Source organism: Cherax quadricarinatus, unplaced genomic scaffold, assembly GCF_038502225.1.
Source record: "Cherax quadricarinatus isolate ZL_2023a unplaced genomic scaffold, ASM3850222v1 Contig3, whole genome shotgun sequence".
Lineage (NCBI taxonomy): Eukaryota > Metazoa > Arthropoda > Malacostraca > Decapoda > Parastacidae > Cherax > Cherax quadricarinatus.
In genome coordinates this window covers 677,501-697,034 of record NW_027195029.1, presented here as the reverse complement: position 1 = coordinate 697,034, position 19,534 = coordinate 677,501, and the positions used below count along the sequence as shown (strand labels likewise).

General features: G+C 42.9%; 1 protein-coding gene across 1 annotated transcript in view; it reads right to left on the bottom strand.

Annotated features, from left to right (window-relative positions):
- Window positions 1-10,765: 10,765 nt before the first annotated feature.
- The window catches only part of Oli (Olig family), an 18,640-nt gene continuing 9,871 nt past the window's right edge, over window positions 10,766-19,534 (bottom strand). Inside the window, exon 2 of the mRNA XM_053799682.2 lies at window positions 10,766-12,166. Coding sequence (XP_053655657.2) covers window positions 11,283-12,164 — 882 coding nt within the window. The 5' untranslated portion in view covers window positions 12,165-12,166 and the 3' untranslated portion in view covers window positions 10,766-11,282. The remainder of the gene's footprint in view (window positions 12,167-19,534) is intronic.

Genomic DNA, 19,534 nt, shown 5'->3' with positions numbered 1-19,534 from the left:
ACCTGCTGGACGTGACGGGGGGAGGACGTCATCTCTCTCACTCCTGCTAAAATACCTCACTAAACGCCTATTTTAAGTTCCAAAGACTCCTCAAGTTCCAGGAAAGTTCTAGAGTGGAGTGAGGAAAGTTCCCCGCCACCCAAGGTGCGCTACATATCTTAAACTTAAGTTTATTGTGAAAATAACTTAATTTTCAGTTATTTTACGACTATTCCAATTTTCAGTTATGAACAAAATAACTTTAAGATAACCTGGAGTAATATCCTAGGATAACCTGCAGTAACATCCTAGGATAACCTGGAGTAATATCCTAGGATAACCTGGAGTAATATCCTAGGATAACCTGGAGTAATATCCTAGGATAACCTGGAGTAACATCCTAGGATAACCTGGAGTAATATCCTAGGATAACCTGGAGTAATATCCTAGGATAACCAGGAGTAACATCCTAGGATAACCTGGAGTAACATCCTAGGATAACCTGGAGTAATATCCTAGGATAACCTGGAGTAATATCCTAGGATAACCTGGAGTAATATCCTAGGATAACCTGGAGTAATATCCTAGGATAACCTGGAGTAACATCCTAGGATAACCTGGAGTAATATCCTAGGATAACCTGGAGTAATATCCTAGGATAACCTGGAGTAATATCCTAGGATAACCTGGAGTAATATCCTAGGATAACCTGGAGTAATATCCTAGGATAACCTGGAGTAATATCCTAGGATAACCTGGAGTAATATCCTAGGATAACCTGGAGTAATATCCTAGGATAACCTGGAGTAATATCCTAGGATAACCTGGAGTAATATCCTAGGATAACCTGGAGTAATATCCTAGGATAACCTGGAGTAATATCCTAGGATAACCTGGAGTAATATCCTAGGATAACCTGGAGTAATATCCTCGGATAACCTTGAGTAATATCCTAGGATAACCTGGAATAATATCCTAGGATAACCTGGAGTAATATCCTAGGATAACCTGGAGTAATATCCTAGGATAACCTGGAATAATATCCTAGGATAAACTGGAGTAATATCCTAGGATAACCTGGAGTAATATCCTAGGATAACCTGGAGTAACATCCTAGGATAACCTGGAGTAATATCCTAGGATAACCTGGAGTAATATCCTAGGATAACCTGGAGTAATATCCTAGGATAACCTGGAGTAATATCCTAGGATAACCTGGAGTAATATCCTAGGATAACCTGGAGTAACATCCTAGGATAACCTGGAGTAATATCCTAGGATAACCTGGAGTAATATCCTAGGATAACCTGGAGTAATATCCTAGGATAACCTGGAGTAATATCCTAGGATAACCTGGAGTAATATCCTCGGATAACCTTGAGTAATATCCTAGGATAACCTGGACTAATATCCTAGGATAACCTGGAGTAATATCCTAGGATAACCTGGAGTAATATCATATCCTAGGATAACCTGGAGTAATATCCTAGGATAACCTGGAGTAATATCCTAGGATAACCTGGAGTAATATCCTATCCTAGGATAACCTGGAGTAATATCCTAGGATAACCTGGAGTAATATCCTAGGATAACCTGGAGTAATATCCTAGGATAACCTGGAGTAATATCCTAGGATAACCTGGAATAATATCCTAGGATAACCTGGAGTAATATCCTAGGATAACCTGGAGTAACATCCTCGGATAACCTAGGATAACCTAGAGTAATATCCTAGGATAACCTAGGATAATCTGGAGTAACATCCTAGGATAACCTGGAGAAATATCCTAGGATAACCTGGAGTAATCCTAGGATAATCCTAGGATAACCTGGAGTAATATCCTAGGATAACCTGGAGTAACATCCTAGGATAACCTGGAGTAATATCCTAGGATAACCTGGAGTAATATCCTAGGATAACCTGGAGTAATATCCTAGGATAACCTGGAGTAACATCCTAGGATAACCTGGAGTAATATCCTAGGATAACCTGGAGTAATATCCTAGGATAACCTGGAGTAACATCCTAGGATAACCTGGAGTAATATCCTAGGATAACCTGGAGTAATATCCTAGGATAACCTGGAGTAATATCCTAGGATAACCTGGAGTAATATCCTAGGATAACCTGGAGTAATATCCTAGGATAACCTGGAATAATATCCTAGGATAACCTGGAGTAACCTGGATCCTAGGATAACCTGGAGTAATATCCTAGGATAACCTGGAGTAATATCCTAGGATAACCTGGAGTAATATCCTAGGATAACCTGGAGTAACATCCTAGGATAACCTGGAGTAATATCCTAGGATAACCTGGAGTAATATCCTAGGATAACCTGGAGTAACATCCTAGGATAACCTGGAGTAATATCCTAGGATAACCTGGAGTAATATCCTAGGATAACCTGGAGTAATATCCTAGGATAACCTGGAGTAATATCCTAGGATAACCTGGAGTAATATCCTAGGATAACCTGGAGTAATATCCTAGGATAACCTGGAGTAATATCCTAGGATAACCTGGAGTAATATCCTAGGATAACCTGGAGTAATATCCTAGGATAACCTGGAGTAATATCCTAGGATAACCTGGAATAACATCCTAGGATAACCTGGAGTAACATCCTAGGATAACCTGGAGTAACATCCTAGGATAACCTGGAGTAACATCCTAGGATAACCTGGAGTAATATCCTAGGATAACCTGGAGTAATATTCTAGGATAACCTGGAGTAACATCCTAGGATAACCTGGAGTAACATCCTAGGATAACCTGGAGTAATATCCTAGGATAACCTGGAGTAATATCCTAGGATAACCTGGAGTATCATCCTAGGATAACCTGGAGTAACATCCTAGGATAACCTAGAGTAATATCCTAGGATAACCTGGAGTAATATCCTAGGATAACCTGGAGTAATATCCTAGGATAACCTGGAGTAACATCCTAGGATAACCTGGAATAATATCCTAGGATAACCTGGAGTAACATCCTAGGATAACCTGGAGTAATATTCTAGGATAACCTGGAGTAATATCCTAGGATAACCTAGAGTAATATCCTAGGATAACCTGGAGTAACATCCTAGGATAACCTGGAGTAACATCCTAGGATAACCTAGAGTAATATCCTAGGATAACCTGGAGTAATATCCTAAAATAACCTAGAGTAATATCCTAGGATAACCTGGAGTAATATCCTAGGGTAACCTAGAGTAATATCCTAGGATAACCTGGAGTAACATCCTAGGATAACCTGGAGTAACATCCTACGAGGACCTGGAGTAATATCCTAGGATAACCTTGAGTAATATCCTAGGATAACCTGGAGTAACATCCTAGGATAACCTGGAGTAACATCCTAGGATAACCTGGAGTAACATCCTAGGAAAACCTGGAGTAACATCCTAGGATAACCTGGAGTAATATCCTAGGATAACCTGGAGTAATATCCTAGGATAACCTGGAGTAATATCCTAGGATAATCTGGAGTAATATCCTAGGATAACCTAGAGTAACATCCTAGGATAACCTGGAGTAACATCCTAGGATAACCTGGAGTAACATCCTAGGATAACTGAAGTAACATCCTAGGATAACCTGGAGTAATATCCTAGGATAACCTGGAATAATATCCTAGGATAACCTGGAGTAACATCCTAGGATAACCTGGAGTAATATCCTAGGATAACCTGGAGTAATATCCTAGGATAACCTGGAGTAATATCCTAGGATAACCTGGAGTAACATCCTAGGATAACCTGGAGTAATATCCTAGGATAACCTGGAGTAATATCCTAGGATAACCTGGAGTAACATCCTAGGATAACCTGGAGTAATATCCTAGGATAACCTGGAGTAATATCCTAGGATAACCTGGAGTAACATCCTCGGATAACCTGGTGTAATATCCTAGGATAACCTAGAGTAATATCTTAGGATAACCTGGAGTAATATCCTAGGATAACCTGGAGTAATATCCTAGGATAACCTGGAGTAATATCCTAGGATAACCTGGAGTAACATCCTAGGATAACCTGGAGTAACATCCTAGGATAACCTGGAGTAATATCCTAGGATAACCTGGAGTAACATCCTAGGATAACCTGGAGTAACATCCTAGGATAACCTGGAGTAACATCCTAGGATAACCTGGAGTAACATCCTAGAATAACCTTGAGTAATATCCTAGGATAACCTGGAGTAATTTCCTAGGATAACCTGGAGTAATATCCTAGGATAACCTAGAGTAACATCCTAGGATAACCTAGAGTAACATCCTAGGATAACCTGGAGTAATATCCTAGGATAACCTGGAGTAACATCCTAGGATAACCTAGAGTAACATCCTAGGATAACCTGGAGTAACATCCTAGGATAACCTGGAGTAATATCCTAGGATAACCTAGAGTAACATCCTAGGATAACCTAGAGTAACATCCTAGGATAACCTGGAGTAATATCCTAGGATAACCTGGAGTAACATCCTAGGATAACCTGGTGTAATATCCTAGGATAACCTGGAGTAATATCCTCGGATAACCTGGTGTAATATCCTAGGATAACCTGGAGTAATATCCTAGGATAATCTAGAGTAACATCCTAGGATAACCTGGAGTAACATCCTAGGATAACCTGGAGTAACATCCTAGGATAACCTGGAGTAACATCCTAGGATAACCTGGAGTAACATCCTAGGATAACCTGGAGTAACATCCTAGGACAACCTAGAGTAATATCCTAGGATAACCTGCAGTAACATCCTAGGATAACCTGGAGTAATATCCTAGGATAACCTGGAGTAATATCCTAGGATAACCTGGAGTAACATCCTAGGATAACCTGGAGTAACATCCTAGGATAACCTGGAGTAACATCCTAGGATAACTTAGAGTAACATCCTAGGATAACCTGGAGTAACATCCTAGGATAACCTGGAGTAACATCCTAGGATAACCTGGAGTAACATCCTAGGATAACCTGGAGTAACATCCTAGGATAACCTGGAGTAACATCCTAGGATAACCTGGAGTAACATCCTAGGATAACTTAGAGTAACATCCTGGGATAACTTAGAGTAACATCCTAGGGGTAATATCCTACGATAACATCCTTGGCGTACCATCCTATATAACATCCTAGGGATAGCATCCTAGGGATAACGTCCTAGAATAACCTGGAGTAATATCCTAGGATAACCTGGAGTAACATCATAGGATAACCTGGAGTAATATCCTAGGATAACCTGGAGTAACATCCTAGGATAACCTAGAGTAACATCCTGGGGTAACCTAGAGTAACATCCTAGGATAACCTGGAGTAACATCCTAGGATAACCTAGAGTAACATCCTAGGATAACTTAGAGTAACATCCTAGGGGTAATATCCTACGATAACATCCTTGGCGTATCATCCTAGATAACATCCTAGGGATAGCATCCTAGGGATAACATCCTAGGATAACATCCTAGGGGTAACATCCTAGGATAACATCCTATGGATAACATCCTAGGGATATCCTAGGATAACATCCTAGGGATAACATCCTTGGGATAACATCCTAGCGGTAACATCCTAGGATAACATCCTAGGGGTAACATCCTAGGAGTGTGATATCCTCGGAGAGAAACCTTGATACTTGTGAAATGCTCTTGATCCAGGGATCTTGAGCTAGCCTCTCCTACCTCACATCAAACCCAATTACCTCCCAATCCCCCCAACATGACCCATACGGGTTTAGCATTTCTCCACGAATACGATAATGGCGTAAATTCTAAGTGGGTTAAAACTGAAAAAATTATGTAAATTAATATTTTATTTACGATGGCTCAATATACAATACATACAATACATATATACACCGAGAGGATTGATGGCTCTCAGTGTATATATATACACTGAGAGTTTACATTAATCCCTACTTTAGGGATTAATCTGGACAGGTGGTGATGAGGTTACATATAGTTTTAATGGCCCCCCTCCCTTGCAGTAGATAGGCTTCAAACCCCAGTAAATCTGCAGGACTTTAAACTGTTTATTCACAGATGACCCCTCATGGAAGGTTCCTTGATGTTGGTGAGGTGTTCTTGATTTAGGGAATTGGATCTGTGCTCCAGTTCCCCGAATTAATAAGCCTGAATGCCTTCCACATCCACCCCCCCTACCCAGGCGCTGTATAATCCTCCGGGTTTAGCGCTTCCCCTTGATTATAATTATAATAATATTCACAAATGACACACGTTTATTTATTCAATATTGTGTAAGGGTCGCCAGGGTGGACACAGAATTTGCATCCCAGACAGAACCAACATAAAAATTGAGAAACTTGTGAAACATCTGGGTATCTTCATTGTAGACGTTTCGCCATCCAGTGGCTTTATCAATACAGATTCCTGGACGTAATTGGAAGACAGGTTGGGTGCATTGGCTTAAGCCTGTAGGAGACTTGGACCTGCCTCGCATGGACCAGTGGGCCTTCTGCAGTGTTCCTTCGTTCTTATGTTCTTATATACAAAAGATGAGGTAATCAGTCCCTCAGCCTTGATTCTCCTCCACCACGATGCTGTGAACACTAACTCCAAGGCCGAGGGACTGATTACCTCATCGTTTGTATATAATTCCACTGTCTTCTAATTATGTCCTAGAATCTGTATTGATAAAGCCACTGGATGGCGAAACGTCTACAATAAAGATACCCAGATGTTGCACATGTGTCTTAACTTTCATATTGTCGGTATTTTATACCTTTCTTGCACAACTAAACCAACATAAACCTGAGTCAAGTGAAAATACGTCTCGTTGTTCAGTGGTTTTTACCAGGTTTATATAACTGGTTGGTCGTAATTTGGAATAGTTGATGTATAGAATGTTAATGTAAATAAATGCGTCAGAGAGCTGATAGATTGATGAATTAGACACATGGGCAACACCTAGGTGTCTGTTCAAACGTTTCGCCAACCAGTGGCTTCAGGTCAATACTGAGGCAGCTAGTAGTTGGCGAAGCGTTCCTAGAATAGATACCCAAGAATTAGACACATAAGCAACACCTGGGTGTCTGCAAACGTTTCGCCAGCCAATGGCTTTAGATCAATACACCTACTACTTGGCGAAACGTTCCTAGAATAGATACCCAAGAATTAGACACATATGCAACACCTGGGTGTCTGCAAACGTTTCGCCAACCAGTAGCTTTAGGTCAATAATGAGTTACTAGTTGGTGAAACGTTCCTAGAATAGATACCCAAGAATTAGACACATAAGCAACACCTGGGTGTCTGCAAACGTTTCGCCAACCAGTAGCTTTAGGTCAATAATGAGTTACTAGTTGGTGAAACGTTCCTAGAATAGATACCCAAGAATTAGACACATATGCAACACCTGGGTGTCTGCAAACGTTTCGCTAACCAGTGGCTTTAGATCAACATAGCTATTACCTGGCGAAAAGTTCCTAGAATAAAGATTCCCAAGGGATGTAGAGGTGTCTAAGTCATCATCATTAAACAATAACACATTATCCTGCATATTATTGTATCAACAACACAAGCCACAGGAACCTAGCAGAAACAAATTCACAAGAAAATGGCGGCGTTCTCCATTTTGTGATGAATGGATTGATGGACTGAACACATCGACTCCAGGTTGAGGGACTGATTACCTCATTCTCCTCCTCTCCTTACGCCTTCCTCTTTGTATTGGACTGATGAAGCCACTGTGTGGCGAAACGTTTCCTGAATAAAGATTCCCATATGCTGCATAAGTGTCTCAATGTTCTCCATTTTGTTTATACGAGAGAGTTTAAAATATTTATTTTAATAGGCTACTTGAAGAGTAAATAAAAAAATATATATATAAACCACAGTGACATAGGTAGAATAATTCACAAAATAAGAATATATTTTCATTTTTGAGTTACAGGCAAATGTTGGTTGGAATTTTATTGCGGCAACGTTTGGCTCTCCAGGAGCTTTGTTACGAAATACATGAAGAGCGAAACGTTGCCACAATAAAGTGTCACATTAGTTATGTTTGTGGTCATTTAGGTAACATATTGTCGGTGATTCTACCAATATTAATGGAAATATTGGGTCTGATAGGCTACGTAATTTACTCGACGCCCTGTTGTTGATGTCTTGGCGGGGGGGGGGGGGAATCACATGTATTTTCTTATTATATACAGATTAGTTGGCTATTTATGCTCAGTCTTTTTCACCGCTATATGACCCTTGTGGTTTTAGCGCTTAGTTTTGATTGTTGGAATATGCTGGGCCTTCGTTTGTAAGGGGGGGGAGGGTTAAGGAATTGGTGCTAGCCTGGTTTTGGATCAACGATGGTGGTGGTTTCAATCTCCAGGCGCTGTTTGGCCCGTGTGGATTTAGCGCTTACTGGTGATTATACAAATATTCATGGTGGATTATTTTGTAGTCAATTTCCCGTGATCTGTCTGCTAACCCACCTAACCTGTCTTCTAGATGCTCCACCTAACCTGTCTGCTAGATACCCCACCTAACCTGTCTGCTAGATACCCCACCTAACCTGTCTGCTAGATACTCCACCTAACCTGTCTGCCAGATACCCTGCCTAACCTGTCTGCTAGATACTCCACCTAACCTGTCTGCTAGATACCCCACCTAACCTGTCTGCTAGATACCCCACCTAACCTGTCTGCTAGATACTCCACCTAACCTGTCTGCTAGATACCCTGCCTAACCTGTCTGCTAGATACCCTGCCTAACCTGTCTGCTAGATACCCCACCTAACCTGTCTGCTAGATACTCCACCTAACCTGTCTGCCAGATACCCTGCCTAACCTGTCTCCTAGATACTCCACCTAACCTGTCTGCTAGATGGTAGGTAAGACACATAGGCAACAGTTTGGCAACTTTATTCCGAAACGTTTCGCCTACACAGTAGGCTTCTTCAGTCGAATACAGAAAGTAGGCAGGAACAGTTGCCTATGTGTCTTACCTACCAACCTGTCGGTATTGTATACCATTTTGATGTTCATCCTGTCTGCTAGATACCCCACCTAACCTGTCTGCTAGATACCCCACCTAACCTGTCTGCTAGATACCCCACCTAACCTGTCTGCTAGATACCCCACCTAACCTGTCTGCTAGATACTCCACCTAACCTGTCTGCTAGATACCCTGCCTAACCTGTCTGCTAGATACCCCACCTAACCTGTCTGCTAGATACCCTGCCTAACCTGTCTGCTAGATACTCCACCTAACCTGTCTGCTAGATACCCTGCCTAACCTGTCTGCTAGATACCCCACCTAACCTGTCTGCTAACCTGCCTAACCTGTCTGCTAGATAACCCTGCTAGATACCCCACCTAACCTGTCTGCTAGATACTCCACCTAACCTGTCTGCTAGATACCCTGCCTAACCTGTCTGCTAGATACCCCACCTAACCTGTCTGCTAGATACCCTGCCTAACCTGTCTGCTAGATACCCTGCCTAACCTGTCTGCTAGATACCCCACCTAACCTGTCTGCTAGATACTCCACCTAACCTGTCTGCTAGATACCCCACCTAACCTGTCTGCTAGATACCCCACCTAACCTGTCTGCTAGATACTCCACCTAACCTGTCTGCTAGATGCTCCACCTAACCTGTCTGCTAGATACCCTGCCTAACCTGTCTGCTAGATACCCTGCCTAACCTGTCTGCTAGATACCCCACCTAACCTGTCTGCTAGATACTCCACCTAACCTGTCTGCTAGATACTCCACCTAACCTGTCTGCTAGATACCCTGCCTAACCTGTCTGTTAGATACCCTGCCTAATCTGTCTGCTGGCTCGCCTGACCTGTCTACTACCCCACCCCTGGCCTCCATCCGATCTGTCTGCTAGGCCTCCCCTCCTTATCTGCTTGTTATCTCTTCTGATCTGTCTATCCCTCATCTGTCTGCTATCCCCTCTTATCTGTTGCTTTCCACACTGAACTGTCAGCCTCAGTGTCTACTATTCTAACCTATTCACCTACTATTCCCACTAAACAGCCCACTATCCTCCCCCTGGGTTATTCTTGTACCCCCCCCCCCTTTCTTCCTTACATTTCTGTTGTTCCTATCTGTCTTACTATCCACATTAAATTGTCTGCTATCCAAACTACTATGTACTATCCATACCGAATTGTCTGCTTTCTATACTGTCTGCTACCCACACTGAACTGTCTGCCGTCTACACTTATTAGAGAAGCTATGCACAGACAGTACCAGCAAAATCAGCTCATTCTTGTTATTCAGATGCCGTAATATACAAAAACTGCTTTCGTTCACTTATTTTAAGAGTGATTAGACCCCGAGTGTGTGAGGGAGGGCGAGTGAATGTACGATGGGGTGTGTAAAGGGAGGGTGATTGTGTAAAGGGAGGGTGATTGTGTAAAGGGAGGGTGATTGTGTAAAGGTTAGTATATGAATGTGTGAAAGGGGGAGGGGAGATTATAATTAATATATGAATGCGTAAAGGGAGTGTAAGGACGAGTGAGATAGGTTGTGAGTCACGAAATCGTAATGATGCAACTGCAAACAAACTATACCATGGGCGGGGTTAGAATCCGCGATCAGAGAGTCGTAAAACTCCAGACCCAGTGGCTAGCGCGTCAGACGCGGGTTCTAACCCCGTCCGTGGTATGATTTGTGAGGTAAGGTTGAGGGGCGACGCCCCCCACGCTAGAGGGGAACTGGAGTCTCAGGTCGCCTCAGATGCACTACAATCCTGTACATGTAACAATATTGTCATGGAGGGAACACGAGTGGAGGGAGTAGCTGGTGATATGAAAAATAACAAATGACGTGTGAAGAAAGGTAGAGGAGGAATCAACAATCAATTTGCGAGAGGAGGGAAAGTGCGGAAGAGGGAGAGGTAAGAAACAGGTGGAAGGGAAGACGTGGAACACTAATGGAAAAGGGTTACCTTGGAGCATGTAAAGGCGCGCTTTATCCAGCCAATTAAACCTCTTTGGAACATTTGATTACCTCCCATTCCCATAGCGTTGTATGACCCCCTAGGTGATTAGTGCTTCCCCATGAATGTCATAATGGTGGTAAGGCTTAAAGTACTCAATAAAATATATATTCTACGAGAATTTCTTAAGTGGCTACCTGTCAACACGCGGAAGAGGCGGCGGACGCACGACCTGTCGAACTTGTGAGAGTGCTGTGTTGTGCGTCACTAATCCCTCACCCTGTGTGCGTGGGCATGCCTGCTCCCTGCCGTGCTTGCCTCTGCCGTGCCTGCCCTCTGCAGAGGGCAGCTCTGCCAAGCCTTCACCGTCTCCTGCTACACAACCATAGTTATGACTGGGACTTGTAGGGAGGCGAGGGGTCTGTAAAGAGCGGCTGTTGTAGTTTACTACTGCGTGGCGGGCTGGGGTTGTGGGCGTGTGGAGGTAAGCGGGGGAAGCCCGCAGGTAAGATACCCTCCGTGCCCAAGCTGGTGCCCGTGTCGAAGCCTACTGAAGGTGGCAGGTGCGGTAGGTGGGCCCCTGGTTGGTTAAGGTAGGTGACCACTCGTCGCAACTCTTCTATGGCATTAGACTGCATCAGGATGAAATTCTTAGCAAGTAAGAGAGTAGCAATCTTAGAGAGCTTCCTGACGGAGGGAGAGTGCGCGTAGGGAATCACAGAACGCAGCTCGTCCAGAGCGTCGTTTAGGTCGTGCATCCGTCGTCGCTCCCGAGCATTAATAGAGAGTCTCACGTGCTTCTGTTGTCGGATCTTCTTGGTTCCGGACGCTAACGAACCCGGCGGACCGGACGGTCCACGTGTGGCTTCATCACTGCTACACGAGCCGCCGGTCTCATCCCTCTGTTCACGTTCTTCCTTCACGGCGGGTGAGCCCCTCCCGCTAGCCGGGTCCTGGTTCTCGATGTTACCCGCCATGGAGTGCTCTAGCGGCTGGAGGGAGGGCATCCCCCGCTGAGCACTGCCCTCCTCCTGGGCACCAGATATTTGACCGCGGTTGAGTCCCAGGAGGTCGTTCCGCAGCAGTTGCATGGACTCGCGGGCGGCGGTGTGGTCGTCCCTGGCCTGGACGTGGTGGTAGTAGGTTGCCGGGGTTGTAGGGTCATGTTCTGGGCGGCGGGCAGGGCCCAGCTGGCCGCCAGGACGTAGGTCTCCGCCGCCCATCAGATGCTGCACGCCCAACATGCCGGGGTACGGGAAGGCGCTCATCATGTCTGCAAAAAAAAAAAAAAAAGTTGGTGGCAGGTTATCATCATGGTAGGAAAACGCTAAACCCGCAGAGAACATGCCCAGCCGGAATAAGAGATGATATTATCATGTACTTGGGAAAGTGCTAATTCGTAAGGGTCATACAGAATCTCTGGAATAAAATGAAGCAGCTTGCAGTAAGATCAAGGCAACGAGGTACCGCAATCCATTTCACATACGTCAGACAATAAATACAAAAAGAATTGTTTAGGTAAGACACATATGCAACAGTTAGGTATCTTTATTTCGAAACGTTTCGCCTACACAGTAGGCTTCTTCAGTCGAGTACAGAAAAGTTGATAGAAGCAGTAGAGACTTGAAGACGATGTAATCAGTCCATCACCCTTAAAGTTTTGAGGTGGTCAGTCCCTCAGTCTGGAGAAGAGCATTGTTCCATAGTCTGAAACAATATGAATAAAGATACCTAACTGTTGCATATGTGTCTTACCTAACAACCTGTCGGTATTTTATACCATTTTAATGTTGACAAAAAGAATTGAATACCATTCAGGTTAATATCGGTATTAGGATTGTTGTTATTTGGATGAATGGTCGTAGTTTTGGCCCTGTTATTTTCCTGCTTTACTATACTTAAGGATTAAGGATTTTATTTCTTCGCGTAGTTTACAATGTGTAATTATAATTTTGATTTGCTAAGTGCAAAGAAAACCACTATGATGCCGGTCATTTCTGGCTCCTACACCCGTATAACATAGGATAGTTCTTAATTAAGATAGTACTTGCGATATCTTGTGGCTGGTTCTCAGTATCTGTGTATAACTTCAGTGCGAAATGTGCTAATTCCCCTGACAAATCTAGGGGATGACTGTAATTCAGGGATTATAATTATAACCTTAATTTTTAAAGGGATGGAGTGGTAAGCCAGTGGAAGGCCTCGGCCAGAAGATTATAAACTCCAGCTGTGGGTTATCATGTGACTAAGACCCGCACCAGGGAACACTTGTCCTGTAAAAGGACACAAGTGCAACTAATGTGACATTTATTGTGGCAACGTTTCGCTCTCCAGGAGCTTTATCAAGCCATTACGTAATGGCTTGATAAAGCTCCTGGAGAACGAAACGTTGCCACAATAAATGTCACATTAGTTGCACTTGTGTCCTTTTACTTTACATATTGTCGGTAATTCTACCAACTTTATTACAACACTTGTCCTGTTTCCTGACGAACCTTACCTACCTAGACACAACAAGGATGGGAAGGTATCAGTGAACTACCACTTCTAATAACTACAACCACAAATACACACTGGAGACCCAGCCACAGACCATCACAGAGTATCAACAAAGAACCTAGGTAAGGAGCTCTGTTATGTATACAACAGTGAACATTAAAATGGTATGAAATACCGACAGATTGTTAGTTAAGACACATATGCAACAGTTATGTATCTTTATTTCGAAACGTTTCGCCTACACAGTAGGCTTCTTCAGTCGAGTACAGAAAGGTTGATAGAAGCAGAAGATACTTGAAGACGATGTAATCAGTCCATCACCCTTAAAGTTTTGAGGTGGTCAGTCCCTCAGTCTGGAGAAGAGCATTGTTCCGTTGTCTGAAACAATATGAAGTTGAAGTGACAGAATGGGGCCTTTATATAGTGCCAGGAGGTGAGACGTAGGTTGCTTTGGGAGGGCAGGTCCTCAAACCCAGGGTGATGGACTGATTACATCGTCTTCAAGTATCTTCTGCTTGTATACAACAGTATGTAAGCGACACCTTTGATCGAGTGAACCATACCCCCGGCCGGGATAGAACCCGCGGTCATAGTCTCAAAACTCCAGCCCGTCGCGTTAGCCACTAGACCAGCTAACCACAATAAGATTCATCCAACTAGGTATATTTCTACACCATAGGAAGGTTAGCATAGGCCACCACTGTGACCACAAATGCAAGTTTTTACAGACGAATCTCCAGCTAGCTCGAGTGATTTGCCAACTAACATGTGTTCAGTCCATCAATGGACTGAACACATCGACTCCAGGTTGAGGGACTGATTACCTCATTCTCCTCCTCTCTGTACGCCTTCCTCTTTGTATTGGACTGACGAAGCCACTGTGTGGCGAAACGTTTCCTGAATAAAGATTCCCATATGCTGCATAAGTGTCTCAATCTTCAACTTGTCGGTTTTTCAAACCATTCATCACGATAGTTTAAGCTGTTTCACACGCATTCTGACAGTCCTCCTTTTTTAACGCTGATTTCTTGGGTTTTTAGGCCCTCGTCAGATTGAAATCCTCACTTCAGCGAGGATTTCAATCTGAAGGACAACTTGACTGTGCTACTTTCACCTTCTATATTCATGAAAAACCAAAACAACTTTATCCTCTACTTACATTTATTTATTTTGGCCTTTTTTTTATTATATTTAATGTACAGTATTTATTTTTATAAGTATTTATTTCACTATTGCTCGTTTTAACGTAATCAGTTGTCACCCATTTCCTTAGTTCCTTCAGTCGTTATTTGTGTCTTGACATCGTTCTGCTGACTTGACTCTTCTGCCTCTTGGCCCGTTAATTTGACGTTAAGATAAGATAAGATAAGATTTCGTTGGGATTTTTAACCCCGGAGGGTTAGCCACCCAGGATAACCCAAGAAAGTCAGTGCGTCATCGAGGACTGTCTAACTTATTTCCATTGTGGTCCTTAATCTTGTCCCCCAGGATGCCACCCACACCAGTCCACTAACACCCAGGTACCTATTTGCTGCTAGGTGAACAGGACAACAGGTGTAAGGAAACGTGTCGAAATGTTTCAACCCGCCGGGAATCGAACCCGCGCCCTCCGTGTGTGAAGCGGGAGCTTTAGCCACCAGGCCACCGGGCCTGGTCACGCAAATTGAGGATTTATCGCTTTCAACGTGTTTTTGAAGGCGAACACTTAAGTTTGAGGGACTGTCCACCTTTTTTCCACTGATTTTGTCTCCAATATTTAATTCTGTAGTGGACTGAAGAAGCTTACTGTATAGGCGAAACGTTACGACACTAAAGATTTCCAACTCTTTCACATGTCTTACTCGTCTATTTGTCAATAACGTTTACCCTTTTCCTAAGTTATTGAGACTACTGTTGCCAGCTACATCTAAGGGAAACCCGTCACTTAGACTTAATCTGCGTCGCATCATTCTTCAACAACACTTCCTCCTGGAAAAATACACATTTGCAGTATAATATGATCCTTCATTGACAACGTTTCGCCCAGATAGTGAGCTTTATCACGTCACAAAAAAAGATATCTGGGTGAATAGTACATGAGTAGTTATAAGGTGGACAATTTGGGTAGGTTGTATTTGAGTCTGACCTGTTAGGGACCGCTGAGAATGTTAGGCAGCTTGGATCTGAGACGGACTCCCAGATCCATCCTACAAGTACATGATACAACTTATACAGACCATAGTTAATATCATTGAGAAACTATATGGGAAACCCTGGGTTATGCAGAGCATTTCCAACAAGTTGGGTTAATTTTGTCCCTCAGGATGCGACCCCCACACCCCTCGACTAACACCGAGGTACCTACTTGCTGCTAGATGCAGTGTTTCATTATGACAGGCGAAACGCCCCTATGAACTTTTTCTGCATAAGGACAGGACAACTCTGAGAATATTTATAGTGCTCCGGTTAACGTTGCTCCTACATCGGGCGACTCACGTTCACAAAACTAATAACTTCTATTGTTTATCTGCTTAAAGGAAAGTTATACAGATTATTCTTTCCACTGGGAGAAATCCTGAAAGGATAGTATAAATCCGTATTTAGTGATCCAGTTATAAAATGGCTGTTATTAGTCTCAGGGTAGTAAATAAAGCACTAGGGGAATGGTTAGGCAGGTTATACCTGGAAGGTGTTTTGGGGGGTCAACGCCCCCACGGCACAGTCCATGACCAGGCCTCGTGATGGATCAGGGCCTCATCATCCAGGCTCTTACTGCTGGCCGCACGCAAACCAACCACAACCCGGCTGGTCAGGTACTGACTTTTGGTGCCTGTCCAGCTCTCCGTCTTGTATAGTGGGAGGCAGTTGAACAATCTTGGGCCCCTGAGACTTAGTGTCAAAAAATAAACATTCTGGATAAAATGGTTAGTGGGGGTTCAAATTTATCTACCACAGGAGGGTCATTAAGGCTTCATCTCACCCGTACACCACCAGTCAAAACTAATACAGTGGACCCCCGCATAACGATCACCTCCCAATGCGACCAATTATGTAAGTGTATTTATGTAAGTGCGTTTGTACGTGTATGTTTGGGGGTCTGAAATGGACTAATCTACTTCACAATATTCCTTATGGGAACAAATTCGGTCAGTACTGGCACCTGAACATACTTCTGGAATGAAAAAATATCGTTAACCGGGGGTCCACTGTATAACGAGGATTAAAAAAACATACACCTTTCGGTGTTTATATGTTTATCTTTAGTCTGGATAAAAATAAATCCCAGGGTGTATATATTTATCCTTAGTCTGGATAAAAATATAACTTCATGGTTCACATTGTGTTAACTATTAGCTGTAGTTAATAGTCTTGTCTGGTAGTTGAGGAGAATAGTCCTTGGTTCTTTCGAACCTAGGACGCCTGGTCTGACACCTCACTATGGGAAACATAATTTCTTGAACCACGGTCTGACACCTCACTATGGGAAACATAATTTCTTGAACCACGGTCTGACACCTCACTGTAGTGAAAATAATTCCTCGAACCACTGATACAATAGATGATCAGTTAGACCGTAACACCATTACAAGCAAACTAAGGACTGGCTTACCGTGGGTTCGGACTCCACCCGTTCCGTGGTGTGCTTGATGAGTTAGGTCAGCACAAATAACAGCATACATACGAGTAATCTTTAGTAGACACAGTCTCGCCATTAAAATCATAGCCATGTTACTGGTCAAAAGATATTTCTTAGCACTGCCTTTGCAACCATAGCCCAGCATGGCCCTCATAGTCACACTTCAGCGCTTACTTCAGCACTTTCTGTATTTCCTGGTCGAATACAAGTTTTAATTATTTTAATATCTTTATTATGCACCCCATACCTATGGTAGATAAGACACATAGGCAACATTTAGGCAGCTTTATTCCGAAACGTATCGCCTACACAGTAGGCTTCTTCAGTCGAGTACAGAAAGTAGGCAGGAACAGTAGAGATGTGAAGACGATGTAATCAGTCCATCACCGTTGAAGTCGTAGATTTGAGGTTGTCAGTCCCTCAGCCTGGAGAAGTTCAGTTCCAAAGTCTGGAACTAACTGAAGATCAAGCGACAGTGTTGAGACTTTCTGTACTCGACTGAAGAAGCCTACTGTGTAGGCGAAACGTTTCGGAATAAAGTTGCCTAAATGTTGCCTGTGTGTCTTATCTACCAACCTGTCGGTATTGTATACCATTTGATAATCACCCCAGACCCATCCTGTGGGCGGTAGTCAAAAGATTACAAAGGTACATAATGGGTCCAGGAACTGGACCTCACCTCAAACACAAGATCTACATTTTTACCACCACTATGACCTGTTTCCTGAAGCAAGCGAGATGTTGTTGATTTCGTTGTCAACACAGATGTTACAACTGTTACGCAGCTGACGCAGCTCAGAGAACCTGAAGTAGATGACCCCGTCCTCAGTAGTTTGCACTTGAATAATGAATTAAAGGCCCATAAGAACAGATAAGAAATGTTGTAGGCCTACTGGCCTGTGGTGTAAACCTTGGTAACTGATAAAAGTGATTTATAAAAATCACAAAACCAAACACAAATGACATTAAAACAATGTTTTGGTTTAAGATCTTGACCACGTATATCCGCATGTGTCTTGTTAAACCTACTGGCCCAGGCTAGGCAGGTCTTTCTTAAACCTTTCTTGTATATTTCATAAAGTACTTTCAGTGTGGGTGTCAGGAACATTGCTTTCTCTCAACGAAGGAGATTCTGAAGGTCAGTCATGCAAATATGATAATGGTACATAGTACCAACAAGCTGACAAGACACATGTACAGCAGTTAGGTATCTTTATTCCGAAACGCCTACATAGTAGGCTTCTTCAGTCTAGTATAGAGGAGGCAGCAGAAGCAGTAGAGATGTAAAGGTGATGTCATCAGTCCATCACTCTTGAAGACTTAGTGTTGAGGAGGTCAGTTCCCCTTTTATAGTCTGGAACAATGTCCCAGACTATGGAGCAATACTCTTCTCCAGACTGAAGGACTGACCACCTCAAAACTTGATGTACGAATTAATTGCTCTACCATATTGTATTACTACTACTACTTTTGTCACTACTACTACTACTACTACTACTACTACTACTACTACTACTACTACTACTACTACTACTACCACTAGTGAACATCGAAATGGTACCTCACTAGTACTGCACCTCACTCTGAGTCTTTATATACCCTCTGTGTCTATATACTGTTTATATCGGCTTGACAAAGCTCTTGGAGAGCGAAACGTTGCAACAATAAAATGTCACATTAATTGCACTTGTGTGCTATTACTTTACATAGATCTTCAAGGGTGAGGGACTGTTTATATCGTCTTTACAAGTGTACTTCTTTCGTTGACTATGTACTCGACTGAAGAATCCTACTGTGTAGGCGAAATGTTTCGGAATAAAGATACTTAATTAGCTGTTGCACATTATCAAATCAGTTGATACTATGCAGGTAGTGTAAGGTCAAACCTGCAATCCTGACCAGTAGCGTAGTGTAATACAAGTCTATGTCACGTTTGGTGCTGCCAACTACATCTAGATCTCTAAACTATGTAAATCACTACAAGATAACATTGATAAACTGAACAGTTGGAGTAATACATACCTGATGGAATTTAAGGGAAAGATATGGGAATCAGGTCACCTGAACATAGAACATGTAACATACTGACAGCATCAGAGGGAGAGAGAGGAACCTAGTAGTTATTGACACTAGAAGATCAGTCAGTGCTTTAGAAAGACAGGTCAGTAAACACTAGGTTATATTAGACAACGTTTTGGTCCTGGGATCTTGATCACTTCTAACATAGGCGTTAAAAAGACAGTATAGATAAACCATGTATATGTCGTGTATATGTGGTATATATAGTATAGATAGGTGGAGAGTGGTGACCTATATATACTCTCTATGTTGATAAATTAGACACATGTGCAACTCTTGGGTATTTTTATTGAGGAAACGTTTCGCCACACAGTGGCTTCATCAGTCCATACCAAGGAGAATCTTGAAGAACAGGAGGAGAATGAGGTAATCAGTCCCTCAACCTTGAGTCGATGTGGTCAATCCATCAATGTGTCTAATTTATCAACATGTCGGTTCTCTGAACCA